The following is a 24,667-nucleotide window of genomic DNA, read 5'->3' as shown; positions in this document are numbered from 1 at the left end:
CGAATGTCTCGTTGATATCTCTGGCAATTCTGAATTCGGATAATTTCTCTTATCGTCAAGGTCAACAGCGTCGGCGTCATCTAACGCAGCGGTGTTCGGGCCCCCATTTTCCGAGTGCGTATCCGTCGCCCCCTGAAACTCAAAATTTGAATACTGTGATTCACAGGTTGCCAGCAAGTGCGACCGATTACGTATACATACTTATACTAGATTGGGTGAAAGGGATCTCAGCAGACTTTACCCATCGTACCGGGGTATGCGTTATCATATATCTATGGCGTTATACTTATTTTTCAACATGCCTTTTACTCCACGCAATGCCTTAATAACGTGCCACGTATTACAATACGATGCACCGTCTTGCATAGCCATACGACTTAAACTATCACTAGAACAAACTTTTAATCCAGATTACTTGTAACTTGGTACAACGCAGCGCGGGTAAAATCGATCGATAGAACAATATAATGCTACTCGTGGTTGACCGCCACGTTTCAACAATTATCTCAGTCAGGACCACGCAAGCCGCAGTTCGTAGTTATTTTCATCGGTAATCAGAATAAACAAGAAAAATGTTGCGAATGCTTGATATAAAATGCCGTGTTCTCAGGGGCCAGCATTCGCCTGTTCATTCTTTCAAAAGATGACGAAAGTGGCCATTGAACGATTCGCAGGATAACGCGAGTAGGGGTGGTTTGTTGACTGGATGTACAATCGCTAACGAGCGACGAACCGGTACATTCAACGGGGTACAAGAGGATAGGAAACAATGGAGTTGCGAGATGAGGGCTACTTTGTATCTGCCTTCAAGCTTCCGACGCGATAATCCCTTCGGTTACTCTATTTATCGTACACTCGTATCTCCAATTCTCCCATGCGGTGGCAACGATTTCCGTGCAATATAGGGGTACGTCTGAGTAAGTGAAACGGACATGGCCAAAAAGAAATTTCTCGCTAAACTTGCTCCCTTATTAGTACCTCCGGGTATTTGTGTGAAATTTTATTCGAAAAAATGCCGTGTAAGCGGAAACCACTCGTTTGGCCAATTTTCAACTGAGGTGGATCAAAACCATTAACTTCAGAAAATCTAAAATACACAACACAACTACTGGGAGGTACTCAGAAAACATTCTCAAAGTTTGGAGAAATTTTCTTTCTTTGTCATGTCGTCATAAGCATACGCATCAAATTTTACCGGAAACTCGCACCACCAGGATTAAAATAACTGGAGAAACAAATCGAGTACGGTAATACGATCAAAGTGGATCAAGTTCAAATAGGAACTATGGGTAAGCGTAGATCGCGTGAAAATGATTGTAACGTGGATTGGATGGACAATAACCGGTTGCACGTGGTGCAATATTCATACACGTGCGGTGTTGGTTATAAAGTTCCCGCAGCAGTAACAATAAAACGTATTCCAAGCGCGGTTAATATTAGCGATCGATCCATAACGTCCGTGGTAGCGTCAAACGTGGTTAATGTAGACAGAGGTGGATACACGTACGTACTACCTACACACTTGTGTATTACCAAGTTGAAAGCCCACGCGCGGCAAATAACTTCGGTCAATAGCTACGTGATCCGTAACTCTTCTCGTAGTCGGTGAACCAGAGGTAGCCTGGTCATGACTGACGTACGGATGCGGAATAGATGGTCGAAGATCCCACCGGAGAAATGGGAAGGGAAAGGGTGCAATGCGTCACGAAGCGAGCAAACAACTCGCAGACGTGGGAGGGCGACGGTGTACCTGAGCAGCCCTGTACCCGAGTTGAACGTCGTCAGCAATTCGCTGGAACGTCCCACTCTCGGTCTCACTTTCACCACCCGGAACCCGTCGAAGAGATTTGGGAATAGAAGATGCTCGGAGAATCGCGATATTTGCGTCCCAGCTTTTCCTCGTTAGGAGAAATGGCGCGTGAAAAGATACCGAGGGTGGTGCACGAGGATTAGCGAGTCGGAGAATCGGAAAACGTCAAAGCTTCACCCACCCCCCGACGATTGTGGGACTTTTCTGCATCGCGGACCGCGTTGAAAACAGCTGGGTACTCATCGACGAATTGCCCTCCCACAATCCTCAACTGGCGGGTAAAATTATCTTATGATCAGATATACAGAATATAGATACGTATTGCAATTTGTCGCGCACTGGTGCAGTATCGTGAGGTTCGTGCGTGCCCCGATTTCATGCCCCTCCATCCCCCGGCCCGCGAAGTCCTCGTCGTAGGAAGATATATCCGCCTAGAACCGGAATGGCAAAACCCCAGAGCAAAGGGCAAAACGAAAAGCCGTTTGTTTCATTGCGACCTGCATTCCGTGCGTAATATTTTTTTCGGCGAGTGCAACGATGTCGAGGAACCGAGCGTTTTCAAAGGACAAACGTCGTCGATCCGAGGTCAGGTCATCGGTGTCGGATTCTCACAATCAGTGGGGGGGGGGGGGGGACCACGCTCCTGCATATTTTTCCCCACCAAACATTTCGACGTCATTCTATTTTTTGCGAAGGATTCCCCGATACGAGGAAGTGCGTCAATCGTTGAACACCCGCGTGAACGTCGTACGTCGGTGTAACAATGGGGAAACTCGATAAAGCCGGTTTGTGCACCGTGCATGTAACATGGCGGAGGCAATCGCGACACGTGTCGGAACGATCGCGTAACGTTGCCCATTATATTGTCGAGAGACTCGGTCGTAGAGTCTCGCGCCAAGTAGGTACAGCGGAAGAGCACGGGACGACAACCGAGTATCCAAATACAGTGAAGACTTCAAGAGATGGCAAAAGCGCTCCAAGGATACCTATGTTGTTAAATATCAGCTGAATCGTTGACTTTTCGAATTTCGAATCAAGTGTGAACAATTTCAACTTCAATAATGCTCATAGCTCTCCAGATTGGGGGTGGGCGAATGTGGAGAGATATTTTCTTTTAAAATTCGCCATTTTTTCCATATTATTTCGAACCAATTTGAGAGGTGAGACCGTCAAAATTCGATTTCAGCCTTACTAAGGACCATCGGTATTGTATATTTGGTTGGGAGTACCGGCGCGCGGTGACAATTACCGAACAAGTTTCATTCGTTGAAGAGTAGTCGCCGTACGAGACAGCGATTCTCCGATTTCATTGTACCTCGATCGCGACGGGTGAAATTTTATACCAACTCTCGGTGAAATTTGGCCTCATCTTCCCTTTCTCCTTTGAACAGAGGTGTTCGGAGCTGGAGGTTCGTCGAGGCCCCGTACTAATTGTAAGATAGAAACTTGGAAAGGGGTACGTCCCAGACGTTACGGTGCATACGCTGCTCCCAAGTGCGTACCCATGTCCCATTCTACCGACGCGCCCTGACGATTCCCGTAGGTTGATTTCACCTCTCGAGGTGCCGAGCACGCGTGCGCCCCGACGTCGAGGGTGCAAGCTCGGTCGGCCGGGGCGCCGGCAGAATGACGTCGGGACGCTCGCGTCGCCGTTCGTCGGCGATAAACGTAGAGCACCCACCGTGCCTGTGATATCGTTCCAAAACTCGCTGCCTCCGTTGCCGCTGCTGCTCGCCCGAAAATCACTCAATGGTCATTCGGTGATTCAATTATTTTCGCAAAACATCCTCCGGATATCGAATGATACGCGAAGGTGGAAACGGTGCGGATGACACTCTCGGGGCATACGGGACATTTTTCTAAAAAATGAACTCGTGCGTACGAAAATATTATAATTACGTGGATCCCAGGTGTACATAATACACGAGTGCAGGTGAATCAGGTGCATCGCTATTCGACCAGTCGCATCGTTTTCATTTCACCCAATTTACTTTCACTCGGTACACCGTGACAAGAAGAATAACGCACAAGTTCCGGAGCGGTTCGTTTTTATCTCGCACGATAACGATGTATCAACCGCACCGCTGCACCAGTTAAAGAGGAGGCGTACCCGCTGGAAGGGAAGAAAGGATGACGGAGAGGAATTAATCCAAGAGTCTCGCATCGAGGTATACACCCGACAATATCCTTTGTACGCCGTTACCTGTCTGTATTTCCTCGTTTCCCCCGGTACCACCGATCTACGTACGTACGCGCGTACGTACGTGTATCCAAGCTGGGTCGCTTCCTGCGGTTCACGTACGCAGTTACGCGTCACGTAATTCGACGCTCGTCAGGTGTCGGCTAATTTGCCCGCCCCCCCTTGCGTCGGCATCTACCCAATTCAACGAACGCCCGCGAATCTACAGACCCGTTTGCGTTCGAAGAAATATGCGCCAAACTCGCCGGTGGCTCAGATTTCAGGATCGAGTCGTTCGGGAGCCGCTGCACCCGAACACGTCGCGATCCCACGTCGAGAAAATGGGTGACGATTCCCCGTTGTCGCGTCCGCTCCCCCGCTCCCCCGTACCATGAATGTCAAGTACCTCGATCATGCACCTGCGTTGGTGTTATTCAGAAATTATCGGCCATCCGTACGCGAGCCCGCGTGAATCGTACGCCCGTGCCCACGTACGATTCCTCGCGGGTAGTATATTTTACGTGCGAGCGTGGTATTTTCCTCCTTTTGTCCCTTAAAAAATATTCCATGGGAAATTTTTACCAAGATAAGCAGGGTGATTCGAGCCAGTGCGGGTCGATGTATATGCAGATTCTGGGTTTCTGTCCGAGTCGAAATTGCCCGCGTAACGGCAATACGCACACGGTACGCGGTAGGTGTAGGTATACGCACGCCCAGTTAGGATGATCGCGAATCGCTTCGCGGGTAACTTTGTAAGATATACCCGTACTCGTAATTCCTTTGAAAGGCTTCCGAAGGCCGTACCTTTCGTCTTCCGCAATTGGGATTCCGTTGACATGGTCGATCGTGTCGGTACTTTCATCCCCGCGGGGCAACGAGCGAAATTACCGGATGCCACCCCGTGCCGTGTGCACACCTCGCACACTTTTCAGACGACCGTTGATACGACGTGATAATATATCTGTACGCACGCTTACACGTACAGAGAAATGCATGCGACGGAGCGATCTTTTATCCTAGCATCTTGTCATCCGATTGTGGCGTAAAGGCGTGATTTTGTCGAGCGTTCGCCACTCGGCTGGCTCGATCTGCAGAGAAATCCGTCTTGGGGCTTCTATTTCACAGTCAAGTGAGGATCTGTTTTGCCAGTGAATACTTTTCGTATCGTTCGATGCAGTCCCCGCCCACTCGTACAATGCCGATGGTCTTCAAAATTTGCGTACTCGCTGGACGATGCGAGCTTGCGACTTTTTCGATTTCCTGCCATTCCATCACAAGCGAGTTGACAAGTTTCATCATCGTATAGTCGCAAAATAATGAAATACCGACAACGATATTAATAATAATGACGACGACGACGACGACGACGACGACGACGATTAATGCACAAAGTACAATTATCGTGAGATAACATGATTCTGTATCATTTCAAATTGTACACATTCTCTGCAATACGGTTCCACTTCGATGTATTGATATGAGGTAAATTGAACTGACAATGAATGGTTTATCTCTGATCTTCCAAGATTCGAATTTCTCCATTTCGAATAGAGTACATATAATTTCGTTCTTACCGCACGATTCGCCTCGCGTCGCACTTCCCGCCCCGACCTGAACTCGATCGGTGAAATAGCAAAGGTAAAAGTGACAACTCGTAATGCGTTGAGTGAAGAATGAATGGAAACATCGGAATGAATTTCGAATTATCGGGCTATTGCGACTAGAGTAGCTGCGGATTTCCTAGCACGCGTCGTTCGGATTTGAGCGACGACACCCCGCGGTTTGCGTCACCCTACGATCGAGTGAGAAGAGCTATCTCGTCGGTATTACGCATGGCGGTGTGTGACATAGCGCACGCCTGACGTGTCATTTCCGACTCTCTTTTCCAGCCACCTCTGACAGGTGGTGAATGAACCCGGAGACCGAACGAACGCGCGATTAGCCTACCTTAACATCGGGTGTGTACCCCGCAACGTCAACCCCGTAAACTCGAGTCGGTCGCCGATGAGGAGAAGGGGAACGAGAAGAAGGAAGGTCGAGTGCCGTGCGAGTGGGTTGAAGGGCGCAGACGCGCGCAGCGAAATAAATATTCCCGACCGTATACCGGGGATCTAACTCTGAGGCGACACGATCTTATTCGTCATCGTGCAAGAGGCAACTCGGAGAAAATCCGACTCTCGAATCTCGAGTCCTTTCGTTTTCCGTTCACCGTTTTTCTCGTCCCGCGGAGGCCGGGAATCGATAGAATCCCGGAGTGAAAGAGAATAGAGCGGAAGAGGGAGTGCGAGAGGGGCAAAGGAGGCAGCCGACGATGCGAGGCGAAAGAAATGAAGTGGTGAATCGCGATGCCGATGGCCCTTCGACGCCGGTTCGGTCCGATCGTGGTCCAATGTAGTAGATCGACGTCAATTACATTCTTCGCTGAAGCTGCGGTACGAGGTGCACGGAAGGACGATCGAAACAAGGATATCGTACGGCTCTAGTACGTGGCGCAGCGCCCGATACCCCGCGAGGGGCTACCTCGGCGCACCCTTCTACTTTCCTCCGTTCTTTCTGCCCTTGTATCGCAGTTCTTCTTCCCACGATGTACGTTCGTTCGTCCCCTGTTTTCGTTCGTTTCGCCTCGGTTCTGAACGGAACGCCGATCGTAATACCCGCTCGTAATAAATAGGGCTCTCGGTGACGCCTGGACGACGTCGAAGTCTGTGTCGGATCGAGACGATCGCGAATCCTTCCGGATGCAGTCACAAATGGTACTTGAAAAATTCATAGAACAGGCGCATTCGTTGCAGCTTGCGTTGCGTTTGATCGATCGAGTTATCGCACCGAAAATCAATCGCATCGGGTAATGGTTGAAATTTATTCGTCCTCTCATTTCAGCTATTTTCCGTTTTTACCGGAGGGTCGTGATTTTTATTCTCGTTATTTTTCAACATGGCGGATCGAACGATCCCTTTGCCGAAAAACTGTGGTAAAAATGGTTTTCGGTGTTCTTCCGATCCGATTCGAGTGTTCGGCGTACCCCCTATCCGCCAGAGATCCGGAGCCAGGTCACCCCACTGTAACGTACGTACGCGCGCATGTGTTTCCGTTAGCGTCGAATTCACGGGATTCGGAAATAACAATTCTTTCATCAGCTTTATCGCCCGTCGTTTCCTAAGGCCAGGCGAGGCCCCTCGACGATCGATTCCATACGCCATTGTAACCTCAGACTCGTTTGCGCGTGGGTTCATTCAACATTGCTAAGCGGCATCGCTGAACCTATATACCTACGGAACGCGCTTGGATGATAATTTTGTTACGCCTTGAAAACCACCCTCGCCGGGTATACGCTATCGATAAATTTTGTTTTTCTTCGCCCGTACCACCGCGGCACCGCCGCATACTCGTCAACGACACGACACCTAACGAGCCCCCGATCAAATCCCGAAATGCGTTCGCGACGATTAATGATGAATCACCTCGTCGGTGTGTCGGATACGTGGGAACTTGAAATTTCGACAGCGATCGAAACGCGAGCCTCATACGAGATGTGCTCTTTCAATCGCGCCCCACGGGAATAACGGCGTTACAAGGTACACTTGTTCCCTACTCTTTGGATATCGGGAATCGAGGCCACGCGCGCGAAACTCTCGATTAACGGTAATAAGGTGTACCTCAAATTATACCGTTCGTTATAATTCTGCAAAGCTTTTGATCTCGTGATCTGACACGATCGACTTTATGAGGCGTGACATTACAATCGGCTGCGTATTTGACGGCTGATTGCCCGTCAGCGGGGCTGCACATTTCCTATACCTCGGTGTGTCGGTGTGTAATTATTCCGAGTTTTCTTTCGCCGACGTGCGACGCCGCGAAACGGACGTCGATCTCGATTCGGTAGTTCGGAGCGTTCAAAAAAAAAGTCCAAGTACAAATGAAAATGAAATTGTGCCATTTTCTAGTTTTCTCGGACGTACCGGCGACAGGGACCTCGAGTTTATTTTATCCTTTGCGTTCGTTCCCCTCTAACGTATTCGCACTACCGCACAAGGCCCGTTACGCACTCTCGAATAGGGCTGATCGTGTCTGTCTGCCTGTTGCTCTCCTCGGCTGCGTTCGTTCTTGGCAGGACGGATAGCACGGATTGCCTTGCGAGTCGAATGCAACAGTTGGGCACCCCTATACGCGAAGCTTTTTCGACCCTCGTCCGTCCGTCCGTCCGTCCGTCCGTCCGTTCGTCCCTTCGTTCGTTCGTTCGTTCGTTCGTTCGTTCGTTCGTTCGTTCGTCTCTCCGTCGCACGCCTTGCCATCGAGCTGCGATGCGGCGATCAATACTCACCTGCCTGAGAATTTCGTACGTCGAGGTTGACGTGCGATATACGTGGCAGTACGTACCTACGTACGTACATATGCGCCTGTATTTGCGCGAACACATTTCCGCCGACCCTTGGGTGGCACACACGCGTACGCTCACGGTACACCCGTACGATGGGGTAGTTCCACGTACGTAGGTAGGTCGTGCGCTAGGATGCGAATGCTCGCTTGCTCCCCGTCGCGTGGTGCGCCATGCAGCCAGAAAGCGCCGAGTTGGACATTCCGCGACGTGCTGCAGCAGAGGTGAAAGCTCAGCCAAATGAAATGATGAGCTTACGTACGCACGAGTACGCAGCGAAGATCGTGCAATTGTGACCGTGGTACGTGGTGTAGGCAGTACGTGTGTTTCATGGTAAATCCACGGCGAAGCGGTTGATGTCGATCCGCCGTCTATTTTCAGATAGGATAGTTGCCATGGTCGTAAACTGTTATCATGCCACGAACGAAAGTATTTGGCAAATAAAAAGCCACGCGTTCGACCGATCGGGGAATGGCGTTCACTCGATAAAATCGAGCGGGGAAGGTTGACATGGGAGCACGTTACTACTATAGGTTATTAGGACTAATCCTAATTCTCACCGCTTGTGGTGTAGAACACGACGAGTCGTTTTGTTAGATCTCGAGTTCTCGATATTTTGAATTGTCTCGTGGGGCACGCGTATCAGAGCTAAGCATTCGAAACTGCCTCTCGAAGCACACCTCATGTCGCTAGACCGTAGGCTGGGGCTTGCGAAGAAAACCCTCGAGCGTAAAGTACCGCAATAAAATATCCTCAAACCAAACGCGGTACTTTTTTGCGGTATTTTATTCTATTTCGACCCTACCTGCCTTTTTGCCGAGTCAGCGGCCCGGAGCAGACCTGCACACTCGAGCTTCGCTCCGCTTTGGAACCCGATGGCGAACAAAATATCAAACAGTTTGACGTATCCGCGAAATTCGAAAAGTTTTTTCAGAACGCTCACGGCATCGTATTACACTATGTTACACGTACGGATCCGCCCGTTAGCTTCAAGTGAGTCCCAAAGAGGAAATGGAAAAAAGAGAGACACGGAACATTGCGGAGTGAATCGTCGCACGCAAATCGATTGATCTTGAAGGACAACTGTGGCGAAGTTGGATTCAATCTTGATCTCCGTTATCCCGGTTATTTTGGTGGGTATACGTTCTTTTTCGCGATCGAGATTGTTGGTCTAGGAGCGATCGTGAGTCTCGGCAGCCGGAAACCGAAGGCGGTTCAAAGTATAGGTCAAGTTCAACAGGTAGATAGATGGGTAGGCGGATGTCCCGGGGTCCGGGCAGTTCGCCCGATGGTGTAGTAAACTCGATCCGCCTTATACCCCCCGGTATATCTATTTATAGGCCAGCAGTGTCGAACTTACTCGATTTCGGACTCGGGGATGGTCGAGTGAGGGGAACGTTTCGTTGGTCTAATTTGAAAGGTATTCGATGAGAAGTAGGCGTCGCGAAGGCGAAAAACACCGTACAAGAGTCCACTCGAATCTGGATTCGCCGCCGCGGCTGTTTGCAGATTTCAAGCGAAACCCACAAAGATCTGTTCCCGAAGGTTCAAAGACATACGATGACGTTTATTGTACGATCGCGGAATAACGTACCTATTTCGGTACCTGTACACGATAACGGTGTAGAATTTCCCAGGACAAAGTTCAACCTACAAATTTTATCGGCCACATACAATACCGGATAAAGCCATTTCGGAATCGCTCACGTCACGACTTCCGCAAGCTACCGTAGACGACTGAGAACGTCGAAGGATCGGAGAAGTGCAGACTCCGCAGGTTCGTCCGCTCGGTACCGAGTCGCGACTGACGCGGAGCTCGACCGGCAAAGTCTTTGCAAACGGACGATTCCGTTCGCCGGGATCCCCCGAATCGCCAGCAGCAGCGGCAGCTGACCCTAACTTTGGAATTTTCTCGTACTCCGACGTTGGTTTGAATCCCGAATCAGTGGTTGCGTTACCGATGAAACTAGGTGGCCCTTCTCTCGCTATTTCCCCGCCTTCGAAACCAAGATCGGAAGTCACGGTCGCGTTTCCATCGAAATCTCGATCGTTGATTCTCGAGTCACGAGCGCGGGTGACATTTTTAGCAAGATCTCTTACATAATCAACGATGCGGTTATCCGCGACGTCGTCTCCGAGGATATCGAGCTCTTTCAATGCGCACGCTGCTTCGGCGAATCTCCCCAACTGCGCCATAGTCTGTCCAAGCAGCAGGCGGCCATAGAACATCCATTTCTTGGATTCTACGCACTCGGCGCTATCGAGGCACTCGAAGGCTAGTCGACACGCCTTTTCGTGGTCACCGTTTTCCATATGGCAACGTCCCATCTCGTGGTAAAGCCAAGCTTTGGGTACTGGGTCGCAGACGGATGAGACAAGGCTCTCCCATGCTCGTGCTGCTGCGTTCAAATGACCAAAAGTCAGATGAACCTTGCCCAAGGTTACAAGAGCGCGGACAGTCAGTGAGGGGACGTCCACCTGGGACACTGCGCGCATCATTTTCGCTGCGGAGGCTGTGGCGCGGTCGTGACGCCCGAGGACCACTTGAGCTAAAGCATTCAGCCGATGAACAATGGCTTCGAATCGACAAACGGCGACTGATACCGGTGCCGCACCGTCGCTCAAGCGCTCGAGGACCCGTTCACCAATTTGGAGGACAGTTGTAGGATGTCCGGAATTTAACGCGCGCTCCATCCTCCCGATATCGATCGTCATAGGCTCAACGGCTTTCTCTTCAACAGCCACGAGACTCTTCCGGATTCGGGGAACACGGGGTTCCGGGGTTCTCCAGAAATCCGCACGTCCATCGAAGAAGCCGAGAATTTGAGGAACGACGGCCACAGGATCCGGAACTTCCTTCAGGATCTTGGAGGCCCTGAGAGCTGCCGATTCGGGACAGACTACGGCGGACTCCTGCGCACTATTTCTGGCTCTTGGGAGAAGTCTGTTTATGGCCCTACTGGGATGAGCGAGGGCATTTATAACGGCTGCAGTTCTACGAGCAGCTACGCCATGGCTGCTGTCACGTGGGCAAACACTTGCCGCTCGATGGTATAGCACCAGTGCAGTTTCAAAGTCACCTTTATAGTGAAGGTTGTCGGCCTCCCTGTGAAGTGCTTCTGCGAATTGTCGATCCGTACCTCGTAACAGGCGAGAACCCTTTCTGCGTTGACGCGAATGTGCCCTGGCTTCGGCTCTGGAGGCCAAAATTTCTTGCGACTCGTCGATCGGATCGGCAGATTTCTCCCCTCGAAGAAAAACCTCCGGCAATGGCGTAACGTGGCGACTGTGAAGCGAACGGGTCACCTGAAGCAAGGCTGGACGCGTAACGGAGTCGGTCATTCTTCCGTACTCCAAATACCATCGGAGAGAATTGAAAAAAGGCAGTCGTGACGTGCGGCGTCAAAATGACGGATCGAGTCGGTTTCCATGCACACCACGAAACAGTGATAACAATTGATGTCTCGGAGTGGTGCCTACTGCCATCGGTGGTTCTTCATTTCCGACGGTTTTCGCCAAGTGCCGACATGGACAGTTACACGTAGTCATCAAAGTCCATCCAGCCGACAACGCCGCGTGGGGGCGCGAACTGCTTGAGCAGAGCCGTTCGCGATTCTTTTTCAGGATCCCTCGGCGGTGCGGGGAGTATGGAGTTTCTTCTGCAGTACATGGGGAACTTGTAGTTGAACGCTTTGCATCCCGGCATTACCGAGAGTCTCCGTTTTGCGGGCACGACGTTCATACTGAGGAATAAAAAATCCACGGTGTTCTTCAGTTCGTCGGGCATCAGGTCAACGATCAGGGTTTGGCGTTTGGTGATGCTATCAGCTCCGTTCAGGATATCAAAGTCGATTTCATCGACTAACCGAACTGCTCGTTGATAAAAATCCACCAGATAGTCGATTCCGAGTCTTTTGGCGCTGTGCATTGCCACCTGGGCAGCTTCGCGAGCCTCGTTTCGATTATGCTGAAGAATCTCGATCCTCACCATAATATGGTTAGCATTCAAAAGCCAGTGCTCGTTTTCAGCCTCTATGCTTGCGTCGCGCGCCTTTTTCGCGTAAAAACGAGCAAGATCGAACCTTCGAGTTTCCACGTATAACTTGCAGAGGTCGTGAAATAGCCAGGCTAACTCGAGGGGTTGAGACGCAAGGGACAATCGGCGTCGAAATGCCTTGAGGGCAAGTTTAACGTCGGTGGTCGGTACCCATGCGATATCCGAATCTCTCGGTAGCTTAGCCACGCGAATTCCAAGGTGATGTTTGAGGTAGCGGTCCTTCGCCCCGTCTTCGAGGCATGTCAGATTCCTAGGATCGGTGTACGCCCATCCGGCCATCTTATAAATTGTATTCAGGCACTTTTGTTTGAGCGGAAACATACGGTCGCTGTAAGACTCGAACTTGATTTTAGTCCGATCCAAATATTTGAAGAAAAGCGGGTAGTCGCGTTTCATTCTGACTCGGTGGAGTCGCTGCAGCAGAAAGTTAGCCTCGATCACAACGGTGTCGCTACGGATTTTTTTTCCGTGTCGCACCAGCGCTTTGTGCCCGGCCGGCCATGCCTCGCGGTCAAATCTATAGGCGTAGTAGGGCCTGCGGATCCGCAAGACGTCTTGTCGGTAGCACGACTTCCGGTAAAATTCATCAGCTAGCGCGTAAATCTGCTTGCTGCTCTCCGCGTTCGCGGACCAGATAGCATTGTTCTCCAAGGTCTCGCTCATCATGTCCTTGTCCTGAGCCATAAGTCCCAAATAAGTTTCAGCCAAGACACGGTGGAGTTGATCCAGGTACGCTTTCAGCTTCGCGGTAGGATCGTTGACCTTGAGTCGTGTATTCTCATCGTCTATGCCTGGAGGAAGAGAACGCGTTGATTGTTGTTCGCGCTCCTCGCGACCGTAATAGATCCGGCTGGACGCGACATACCTTGAAACTCATCCTCCTCCTCTCCAAGTTTGGCGATGAGCTCGCGCTGCCTTCGCTGGACACTCCGAATCCATGGGAATAATTCTCTGAGGGCGATCGGCGAGGTGTTATGCCCGATACAGTCCAACACGGTTCCGTTCCCCTGAAATACTCCTAGCTCGAAGGGAAACCTGTGCTGTTGCATACCTTGGTGGGCGTGTATCAAACTGTATCCGAATTCCGCGATCGCGAAGAGGGTCTCGACGCGTCTCCATTTCACCCGCAAATTCTGAGGATCTGCGAACAAGGCACGTGTCGAAAACAGAACCCATCGGCTGACGAATACAAGCCTCACCTATCCGCATGCATTTGTCGATGACCCCGGCAGCCTCGTGGTATTTCGTATTCCGACTGAGGGCTTCGCTCAGCCCAAGAAGAGTCCTGAGATCGTCCGTTTCGGTGTAATTTTGCGACGCCTCAAAAGCGGTAATCGCACTGGAGTATTCCTCGATAGTTTTCAAGCGGTAACCCCATTCTCGGTAAAGCGTTGCCGCCCCGAAAATGTCCTTGGCGTAACCGGAGCCCCCGGTGATCCCGGTGGATTTACCGCCGCTCGTCATCTCGCGATTTTGGTAAGCGCCCGTGATGATTATCTCAGCGGGCGGCAATAAGCCTAGCTAGCTCACCACTTTTGAATCTTGGTCAGGTGCAGTGAAATCGTTGTCCTCGTCAAATGACAACCCTGCACCCACGCGTTCCTCTAGCGATGAGAAAAGGGCCGGCCGGACCATTTGTTATTACGACCGCTCGCCGAAGGCAAGTTCGCCCATGGGAACGCAACAGCTGTGCAGATTTACCTACGTCTCTCGTATAACAATCAGGTGTGACGAATATGCGACTGAAATTTTGACAACCGGCTGCTTGGTGAAAACGGAGCCAAAGATATCGCTATCACCCGGTCGATTATCCTTTGTTTCGAATGAAGCGAAATCGTTGCGATTTCCGTTCCGTCAAACGATGCAATCGACATACGTATACGTGTACGGAGCGAATCGGAATCTAACTTGCTAACGTCTACTCGCGGCGAACGGGCGAATCCTAATTTTCCGAATATCTCGTCGCTGTCGCGACGATCGGCGTAACGAGTCGATTTGCTTTTACAGTTGAGGACCGTTTGAAGCAGTCGAGAGGTCGTACTCGGGTGAACGAGGAGCGCGGAAGAGGATATAGGGCTAAAGTCGAAGTCTCGAGACGGCGAGTTGCGCCAAGGCTGCGAGGGAGACTCTCGGACACTTAAAACAGCGGGAATGCGGTGATGGCTCTTCTGTACAGATTCGCGCAACTGCCCGATCGGGGTGGTACGCGAGTCTTCTCCTTCGTCGTGACGAGGAGCGTCGTCAGAGACCCGGAACGGGACGTCACCAGTAAGGAGCTCGTTTGCGGCTTTCAACGGTGGGCTGTAGCATTCTCTCGAGGCGACAAGGTATGACCCCTCCGATTCGCACGCGGTCCACTCACACCCACGCAACACCACCCCGTTACCTTCGCTCAAAGTCCACCCTCGCCTCATACCGCACGGTTCACGCGACAGGGATCTACGTCCAAACTCCCCTTGTGCCCGGAATCACCGGTGTACCCGGGTGCGGTCGAACGATTCCCTTACCGATCTTCTCGATCGAATGAGAGAAAAAATCTTTCTGACCTACTGCTTTCAGGTCCTGGGTGTTTACCTCGTGTGGCGCGGCGCGGCACCGGGTCTACGCGTCTACGTGGACTTCACCTTTACCCTGCTGAACCGCGAACACTTCTCGGTGAACGAAGGTTTCTCCGGCAAACGAGTCAAGTTTACGTACGACGCACCGGCTCAAGGAAATCGGAACTACATCCCGGTATCGGATCTCTACAGTCGAAACTTTGCGGACCCAAATGGCGAGTTTCAGCTGGAACTCTCCATGGCAAACGTCCGCACGGTCTATACCGCTGAACTCCGTGTTCCAACCGGAGTTTTCTCAGCCAGTCAACAGAAACCAGATAAGCTGGAAACCGGGTATTTCACGTTCGGCGGCTTCGACTGGAACCTCGTCATATACCCACTCGGGGACAAGGAAGCGACCGGTCCGGAATCCGGCGTCGCAGTCATCGGTAGCGGTGGCCCAGGTGCTGCGGCACCGCCTTCCGTTGGTCACGGGAGGCAAGAGAATCGCCTCAGTGTTTATTTGGCGAGATTGACGGGTTTCGATCACCGATGCCGAGTCCGTTACAGCGTGGCACTGGGGGAGGGCGAACGGCGAATAGAATCCGGTCACATCGAGGATCTTTCGGACGCCGACGGTCGTGGGTTTGGTTGGCACCCTCGCGTGCGATGGTCGGAAATCGCGCACAAAGGTGTCGTCCGTGTCGCTCTGGAGATGGTCGAAGCTCGTACAGTTTCCGAGGTAGGTGTACAGGCCCTGGGTCCGTCGGTACTCCCGGCAGCGCCGTGTTACGATCGCGATAAACAGGCGTGGGCACTGCGGGCCGATCTTCATTCCGACACGGTGCGACTCCACTTGGTTTACAAGGATATCCACAATGTTCCGAGGAACCATCTCAGATACGTCGGATGGACGGCGTATTTGATGCGGGGTGAGGAAGCCGTCGCACTTCCGGGTGCTCCGTTCGGGAGGTACTACGCGCAGGAGGCAGCCGACGAAGGCATTATAATGGAGACGAGCCTCGGCGTTGCCGATGTCAAGGATGACGAGTGCCCCTTCGTTACGGACAAGGGTCAGCTCAGGGTACGCCTTGAATGGAACGAGGGACACCTTTTATTTCAAGCCACTTATCACAAGTACGACGATGTTTGCAGAGTGCATAATCAACAAATGAGAAGGGAGATAGCCGCTCTACAAGCGGAGAATTATTCTTTGGAAAGACAGCTTTTCAGCTACCAGCAAAGCTTGGCTTACGCACAGGCGCAGGCCCAAGCTCAGGGGGAAGAATCGGAGGGCGTGGATCACGATGACGACGACAATCACCATCATCATCATCACCACCACCATCATCACCTCGAACATCGTCTGGAGAGGTCCGCATCTACCGACACGGAATACGCCTGACGCGTGGCTCTGGCTCGCCATCGACACGCAAACCCCAACGGTCGAAACTACCCGAATAACGTGAAATATTACGCAGATGAGGAGGGGGACCAAGTCGATGATAATTTCGGGTGCCCGATTGACTCTGAGGAGCTAGGAACCGCTGCCCAAGAACTTTGGGGAGAAACTCCGTTTGCTCTGTCCTCTGAACGAAATCGTCTCAGTATCGTGCACCAGCCGAAATCCGTCGTCGTCGACGGTGGCTTGGCGAAAAGACCGAAACCCTCGAAGGCCAGGAGAACCACCCTCTGGGAGGCACTTACCGGCCTTGTCTGCTCCTTGGGCGCCTTGGCTTCGAGGGCTGCGAAAATGGCGACGCGCCGCGGTACGGGCGAACCTATCTGATTGCGAGTGCCGGATCGGAGTCCGATGTGGCTTGTAAAATCACATCCGACGAGAGAAGATATTCCGCAAGCCGCACAGTTGGTTCACGTATTTATTCATAAGTCTATAATCTACTTGTCAATTTACAAAACAACCTATTTTCCTCTGAACAGAAGACTTTTTTACGTATCGCGAATCGATGGATATATCGTATTGTAACTTTTAGCTACAGCTAGGACGCTCGAACACTGAAGAAATTGCACAAAGTTGACGATGTAATCATTCGTGCGTCGCACAACTACAAGGAGTCGACAATCCGAATGAATCGCGACGGATCTGCTCCCGCGATTCCTGATCCCTCGTACGCGTGAAATCACCCCCGAAATAGATCCATCCGAGACAAAGCGAACCGGGTCGACGAGTGCAGTCAGATTTCACATTTCGGCTCGTGAAATTCGAACAAAAGTGGTTGGATTCTTCATTCCTTACGAAAAAATAGAATCGGAAGAGAAAAAGAAGCACCGCGCGACAACACCTTTTCCTTTAACGTAGAATGCTTCCTCTACATTAGGCACGAACGAACAAAACGATCTCGGGAAACCGGCCAAGTAGCAGTTGTACAGCTGGGTACCGGTAGGTATCATTATCAGCGGGGGTAAACGTCAACGACGGGGACGATATAACGACTTACAAAGAGATATTCGCCGTCAGTCTCTGGGGATCGGCGTCTCGCCGTTTCCCCTTTTATCTCGGATTATTCTCCCCTTCTCCGCGGGACTCGCTCAAAAAGTGATTCCCACAAACGCTAGAAATTCCTTCTCTGATCAGCAGAGCTGTATACTTTTGTACATAGATACACATACCCCGTATAGATATAAAGACACAATACAAAGACTCTATTCTTATCTATGTACTTATAACGTGATAACACCTTTACACAAACACGTATAATTTGCTTCGCTCATTGTCAGCCGGAGTTCGGAGACCGGTGAGTAAAAATATAACTCCAGGTTAACGGGCAAGTTATAAGCCATTCGAATATACTCTCAGCGCGACATTTCGCGGACCGTCCTCGTAAGGATGAGAAGAAAATTCAATCGTATTTCTCGCTATGGTTCGTCGACCCCGAGTTCCATTGATTTAAAAAATTCAGGGATCCTGGTCTACCTGCTCGAAGAGCCGACCTTTGTCAACGAATCGTACGGTGCGACCGGTATCACCCCCCATTCGATCGTGGGGTTGAAATTAGTTTGACGAAAGTGGACGCTCTCGCAATATCTAATCGACCAATTATTATTTTTCGTTCATTTTCTCCCAATTCTATGTACACACGACGTATATCCTATGAACGACGATCAACTGAACGAGTACTCGACGAGTAGGGGACCTCGAAAGTTGAACGAACCATACTCGGGACTGAGATGAGGCGCCTTGCACCTTTCTATCAATCTATCCCCATATTTTTTCTAACATTTTTATCAATACAATATTATATCGATTATACAAACATATTTTCGAAATTCGCCAACACGCACTTATATAAGAAAAACCCACACCGAATACGTCTGATAAGCCGACGCGTTGATCAAGACAATTGACTGACTGATTATCAACTAGAGAGAATGAGATCGAGATTGACATCGAGAGAATGCCGTTTCCAACAAAACTCAAAGGCCCCGTCACAAGGCGCTTTCATCTACAAAGGAGTCTACCTACATTTCTTGTGAGTAGGACATTCAACGTATAGAACAAATGGTTAGAAACTATCGGCGTCAAAAGTGTCCCGTGAATATCGATCAAAATGGCTTGTGACCAATTAATTTTTTACAATTCCGATGTAATTTGGTGATAAAATTCACAACGTGCGGTTTCAAGATTGTCTGTTCCATAATTTCATCGATTGAAGTACATTTTTCAATTACGTCGTCGAATCCAAACACGGATAATACTTTTCGCATCAGTCGAATTGCAAATCCCGTGCGTATTGCTCAGATAATTCTTTCTGTTTTTCCTTTTCTTCTCACTTATTTATTTATTCGTTGCTTTTTCTAACAATTGGAGGGAGGCATTGAAATGAACGTAAACTCGAAGTGCGTACCCACACAGTGCGATTCCGGTGAAACTGGTTGCGATCAACGCGTGCGTCGAATATCCGAATTTCTGTTTGTCTGTCTCCGAATGAACCCGAGCTGCGCTGGAGTCGGCTTAGCCATCGGCGTAGCGCTTCGTTGCTATCTACGACCCTCAAGGTGACGCCTCGCAACAAAGCGCTACGCCTGTGGCTACGCTGACAGCTCGGGCTCGCTCGGAGACCGAGAAATTCGAATATTCGCAGCATGCGTTGATCCCAACCAGTTTCACCGTAATCGCACTGTACGAGTACAGACATACACACTTACTATACAAAATTACGTCCTGCTTGTACAATCCACCATACATATAGAAATAATTACGATGTATAGTCTTATACACATATATATCAAGATAAACGATTTTTCATTGCCTATTTATTATAATATATTATATTCATAAACATATGTATGTATGTATGTACCTATATGCATCATGAAATACCTTAAAGACAATTATTTCATCGGATTCACTTCGATCAATCAATAAGTACGGTCTACGTATATCGTGTATAGGTACTAGGTATATTAGATTTACATATCGTGTTGTGTTGTAGTATATGTATAGTACCTATAAACCGTTGTACCCTCTATCGTATCGTATCGCACCACGTATCATAACGTATCGTATGCGTACTCTGTGTGGTACCTACCTTACGGGACTGCATCGTCAACTTTCGACCCTAATTCCAAGTAAATAAAATCTGTATAATATCGACGCGATATTGCGAACGAAAAAAATCACCGTTAACGAAAGAAAATTTTTGATCCTACCTTTCGCCTCGGTACAAAAGTTACGGCTCTCGAACCAATGATTCTCGCGCCAAGGTCTAAACGCCACTCATTGGAAAATTTGCCGAAATTTTCACGAAAAAATGTTTTAAAAATCGTAAAATGATATATATCCTCAAATAAGAATCGATTTTTAGTTCAAAGGTGCTCGAAAAGTCGGAAACTTGAACAAGTCGTGAGTCGGAAATGAAATGTTCTATACATATACATACACTGCGCACAACAATTGAGGGATCACTCGAATTTTGTCCGAAACAAAGACCCATTTTCAAATGAGTGTAACTTCGTCGGACATCGACGGATTTCAATGAAAAAAATTGATTTCTGTAGCTTGAAGCTTTGACTTCAAAACTGTTGTCCTGGATTTGGTTTTCGCGCAGTTTTTTCCGAAGTTTTGCAGCTACGGAGCCACGATTGCGAAAAAATTGCGTTTTCTTTTTCCACGGCCACGACGTTTGGAAAAAATTGCACCCGGATGGCGTCATATGGGTTTTGTTACTCGAAACTTCCCCTTCGAAATGCTTTTTTCATCATCATCGTGCGATTTTTCGTTACCGAGTAATTTGTGTCCAAACCGTTGACTGCACTTTCGCAATCGAGGTCATTTTTGCCGATCGATCATTTGAGGTACGTGGGGGAGAGCGAGGTAACGTGCGAAGCACTTGAGCTGAAAATTGATGTGTGAATTCATCAAAAAATCTGGACAATATTGTCACAGGAGTACGGGTGCTTTCCGAAGATTCAGAAATTCCAAGGAAAAATGTCAGTTGACAAGCGATGATTGAAAGAAAGGAGAAAAAGTTACAAGAAAAAAAATTGAGTGCATTGAAACCATTGATAACTTGGACAAAAATGACATCTGAAAAAAGATCTTTCGAAGAGAGGAAAACCTTCGAAAAGCTATTGGAGGAGTTTTTTTTTCAGTGATGACATTATAAGTCTTTGGCTGAAAATCAGTTGCCCACTCGCCATGCTTTCCGCTACATCCCCGGGGCGACTGTGAAATTTCGTACGTTTCTTTATTGACCGGTTAAAATCTTTGCATATTGTACACAGCCCCACATGACCGATGTCGTGTTAACGTTACATTTTTACTATAGCGTTTGAATTTTAATAGGGTTGGCAACCCGGTGTGCGGTGTGGAAATATAATCAAGAACAATAAATCAACTGACGAGTCAATACCTTGACATTATTGTAATTGTTACGATAATCATTATAATTATTGTACCTAAAAATTTAAAGCTAATACGTATAGTTATATCATATATAATTGTACAGCTGCTCTGACAATCGCACACGTTTTGCCTCATATGGTTCGCAAAAATATTATACTTGATAACAAACGTTTGCATACTATTTATCATAAGTAGATGTATACGTACGATATAATTATATGTATGTAAAGATATTCGTTCCTGCTAACGTTTAACGGTATCAATTACACGTGTACATTTTCAAACTTTTTTCCTGCTCTTTCATCACCGGATCGACGAATATTGTACCGAAACTCTGAAAGGCTTATTACAGTTAATTTTCTGTTCTATCATAACTCGAAGGCAAAGCGATAATTATGACTGTACATAGCCCTATATACACAAACAGATACCTACGTTCTGTATACACAACGTCCGTCTAGATACACACATATCGAGGTAGAGGATCAATTTAGCCGCCTTTTGCGATTTGGTGAAAAAATAGCCACGCTTTATAACATATATTGACCGCGCTGCGTCACGAAATGATGAAGCGTATCCACTAGGACTATTATAAATTGACAAGTTATGCACAGACGGAGTGTCAGTTGGACCGTTCGTGCGATTACCTGCATCAACGCCGAATTTTCTACTTATAGGTACGTACATGTATATCGTGAGATCGTAGCAGACCCCCGCACATCTCACAATCGGTCCAGAATCGGTATCCGGTACGATCGCCAAATTTTTTGAATCCTCCGACTCCCTTCGTTTATCCATATTCACTTATTGTTAGTCATTTACGTTTTTCAATGTTTCGTGCACTATCCGGCGAACTTGCGGGAATCTAGACGATTGGAAAGCGTTGAGAATTGTAATGGAGAATTGACGGTTACGATAACACTGTCGCGTGTAAGTTTCTGGATGAGGGAAAGGAAAAGAAACTACCAAAAACCAGGCTCGGTGACGATCTTCCGTGCTCATGCACGACGTGCAGAACGAACAGATTCAACGTATGTTAATCAACAACGAATCCAGTACCTACTCGTTGTCGATCGGTCATCATACTTGTAGAGCTACGAAGTAAATGTCAGATAGCATATCGTGCTTTCGAATCTAGAAGCTAAAGCGCGTGTTAGCAGAGTCGATTTTGCAATTGTAGAAATTTGGAATGTCACATGAGTTTCGTAAGTGAGAAAATTGTACCACGACTTTCTCCAAAATGATTATAGCCCGCTATTAGATTATACGGCCTGTACATCGAGCGAGCGTGCGTGCGCGTATTTTTCTATCACAAATAATATTCGTAAAATGATATTGAAGATTTTCATGCGTCAAAAGCGTAAATCGATTAGGTTTCACCGGACGAAGTGATTACAACAAATAGGTTCGTTGGCTGCAGTTATTATTAATGATTTTAGCAACGTTTCGTTAAAACTTTTCGCTGCAATTGCAACTGTGTTATTCTAATCGTGTGTAACGACCCACGGTTATAATCTACTCGGCTTAATCTGGTTTTTGCCTCAAGTGCTCGGTCACGGGTTTTGGTACAACTTGGCTGTTTCAAGCCAAATGCTCGAACAAACGTTCGTATACCTACGTATGTAACTATAGTGTATGTGTAACATATAAAATTTAATCAAATTGCATATATGTATGTGTGTATTTATGTAAGTAACTACAACTACCTAGATGTACACACCGTATAGGAATACCAAAAACTAATGGTTGTCCCTCGCGAGAATATATCAGGACATGTTCCAGTGATTGTACCTATTCCTTTATGGTAATACCATAGAAATACGTTCACCGTCTGTAAGTCTGTCACCTCTTTTATAAAACTCTTGCTATATTCACGCCTACTCTCATTCATTTTCCGTCACACATGGTATAGTAGTTAAACAACGATATTCCTCATGGTCGGGTCTACCATAGGTCTACCGGAATACCCCGCAAGGATGGGCGCGTCCCTGGAAGTCAACGCTTCCGTGACGATGTGATCAAAGATATTTCACAAAGGCAAAGTGTAGCAAAATCATGGAGGTACGTACGTAATACTATTGCCATCTATTGCTATTGCTAATGCCGGTATGATAAATTGTGTTTCGACGTATACGGTATAGCGAAAATATTTAGAACACCGGTATTCGTGCCTAAGTCTTAAAACAAGCCTCGATAAAATCTAAGAACACCAGTGATTCAAGATTTCAAACTGATTTCTCAGAAGAAGCGTATCTTCCCGAAGCAGCACCCATAGTGGGATGAATTTCGGTACCTCTGTGAGATACCCTTCTGCGGACCAATCCTTATTGATTTACCAATCGGATCGTACCGTGGGTAGGAGAGATACGGGGGATTTCATCGCGTATATACCTATACAGCTTGTGACGTTCTCGTGAAACCTGACGAAGTATTCGCCCGAGCTGGCGCCCCGAAGCTGAGGTGCAATTTCATGCTTACGCTTGACGCAGATTTTTAAGCGTCAAATATAGTCACGAGGTATTATTTCGACAGAAGCGCTATCGAAATGGTGAATGGATAATCATCATTATCCATTTATTATGATCATCTGTGATTATAATCACAGAATTATTCCCAATTTTATCCCATTTTTTTCGGTTTTTTGATCAATCTGTAAATTAGCTCATCTCTCCAAGACCCTGAAGACGCATAATGGTATGCAACAAAAGTTACACTATCTCAGATTTATTCCCAAATTTTTTCTAGTTTTTTCAAAGTTTTCCAGTTTTTTCCGAGTTTTTCTGAATTTTTCCAATTTTTTCCGGATTTTTCTCAATTTTTCCCGATTTTTTCCGGATTTTTCTCGATTTTTCCGATTTTTCTCGATTTTTCTCAATTTTTCCCGATTTTTCCTGATTTTTCCCGATTTTTCCCGATTTTTCCCGATTTTTTTCGATTTGTTTCGATTTTTTTCTGATTTTTCAAAATATTTTTCATTTGTGCCGGCCCTGGGTAGGTAGGGGGCCCGGAAATTAATTGTACGGCACTATTTTTAGGCTCCGCCCATTTTCTCTAAGCCCCGCCCACCGCGGGTACAGCTAGCGCCATGTGGCGGAATTTTTGTGAACTAAAATCCTAAAAAGGCAAAAGTTTTGTCTTTTCTCCGAGAAAAACCGGAAAAGTATTGCCCCCTGCTCCGAGAAAAAAACGGCAAAAGTTTTGTCCGTTCTCCGAGCAAAACTGGAAAATTATTGACCCCTGCTCCGAGAAAAAAAACAGCAAAAGTTTTGTCGTTTCTCCAAGCGAAGCCGGAAAACAATTGACCCTGTCGCGAGAAAAAACTGTAAAAGTTTTGTCATTGCTCAGAGCAAAACTGGAAAAGTATTGACACCAAATACATCTCGTTCACGCATTACATTGCCTGACGTCAAGGGGCAAGAAACTTGGGATTTTAGTTCACGAAAATTCCGCCACATGGCGCTAGCTGTACTTGCGATGGGCGGGGCTCAGAGAAAAGGGGCGGGGCTTAGAAATAGTGCCGGACAATTAATTTTCGGGGCCCGCACCCACCCAGGGACGGCACAAACTAAAAATATTTCAAAAAAACGAGAAAAAATCGGGAAAATTCAGAAAAAATCGGAAAAATCGGAAAAAAACTAGAAAAAACTTGGAAATAAATCTGGGATAGTGTAACTTTTGTTGCATACCATTATGCGTCTTCAGGGTCTTGGAGAGATGAGCTAATTGAAAAATTGGTCAAAAAACCAAAAAAAATGGGATAAAATTGGGAATAAATCTGTGATTATTATCACAGTCGATCATAATGAATGGATGGTGATTATTATCCATTTATAATTTGGATGG

The 24,667-nt window shown here is 48.0% G+C and overlaps 2 protein-coding genes across 3 annotated transcripts; one reads left to right on the top strand and one right to left on the bottom strand.

Moving 5' to 3' along the window:
- Window positions 1-215: 215 nt before the first annotated feature.
- Window positions 216-22,694, top strand: LOC105687614. Of its 2 annotated transcripts, none has more exons than XM_012403403.3 (3): window positions 216-3,978; window positions 14,429-14,748; window positions 14,981-22,694. In XM_012403403.3, exons 2-3 carry the CDS (start codon window positions 14,581-14,583, stop codon window positions 16,361-16,363), a joined length of 1,551 nt encoding a protein of 516 aa, XP_012258826.2. In that variant the 5' UTR covers window positions 216-3,978; window positions 14,429-14,580; the 3' UTR covers window positions 16,364-22,694. The 2 variants fall into 2 exon arrangements, with proteins under 2 accessions (XP_012258826.2, XP_048509940.1); XM_048653983.1 differs by lacking the exon at window positions 216-3,978 and adding an exon at window positions 12,096-12,361.
- Window positions 11,895-14,029, bottom strand: LOC105687423 (outer dynein arm-docking complex subunit 4-like). Its single transcript, XM_048653982.1, has 3 exons — window positions 13,621-14,029; window positions 13,287-13,562; window positions 11,895-13,212 (listed from the first exon to the last, which is right to left on the bottom strand). Exons 1-3 carry the CDS (start codon window positions 13,883-13,885, stop codon window positions 11,900-11,902), a joined length of 1,854 nt encoding a protein of 617 aa, XP_048509939.1. The 5' UTR covers window positions 13,886-14,029; the 3' UTR covers window positions 11,895-11,899.
- Window positions 22,695-24,667: the final 1,973 nt, after the last annotated feature.

The sequence above is a fragment of the Athalia rosae genome, chromosome 4, assembly GCF_917208135.1.
Source record: "Athalia rosae chromosome 4, iyAthRosa1.1, whole genome shotgun sequence".
NCBI classification, from domain to species: Eukaryota; Metazoa; Arthropoda; class Insecta; order Hymenoptera; family Athaliidae; genus Athalia; species Athalia rosae.
Note: the sequence above shows the minus strand (reverse complement) of the source record. Positions and strands in the feature narration are given on the sequence as shown.

Excerpts from the sequence above, each read along its gene's own strand:
- LOC105687423 (XM_048653982.1), bottom strand. The coding sequence starts at position 13,885 with ATGACGAGCGGCGGTAAATCCACCGGGATCACCGGGGGCTCCGGTTAC. Across the intron at positions 13,563-13,620 it reads CGACAAATGCATGCGGATAG|ATCCTCAGAATTTGCGGGTG; the intron begins GTGAGGCTTGTA and ends CCTTGTTCGCAG. Across the intron at positions 13,213-13,286 it reads GGAGGAGGATGAGTTTCAAG|GCATAGACGATGAGAATACA; the intron begins GTATGTCGCGTC and ends CTCTTCCTCCAG.
- LOC105687614 (XM_012403403.3), top strand. The coding sequence starts at position 14,581 with ATGGCTCTTCTGTACAGATTCGCGCAACTGCCCGATCGGGGTGGTACG. Across the intron at positions 14,749-14,980 it reads CATTCTCTCGAGGCGACAAG|GTCCTGGGTGTTTACCTCGT; the intron begins GTATGACCCCTC and ends TACTGCTTTCAG.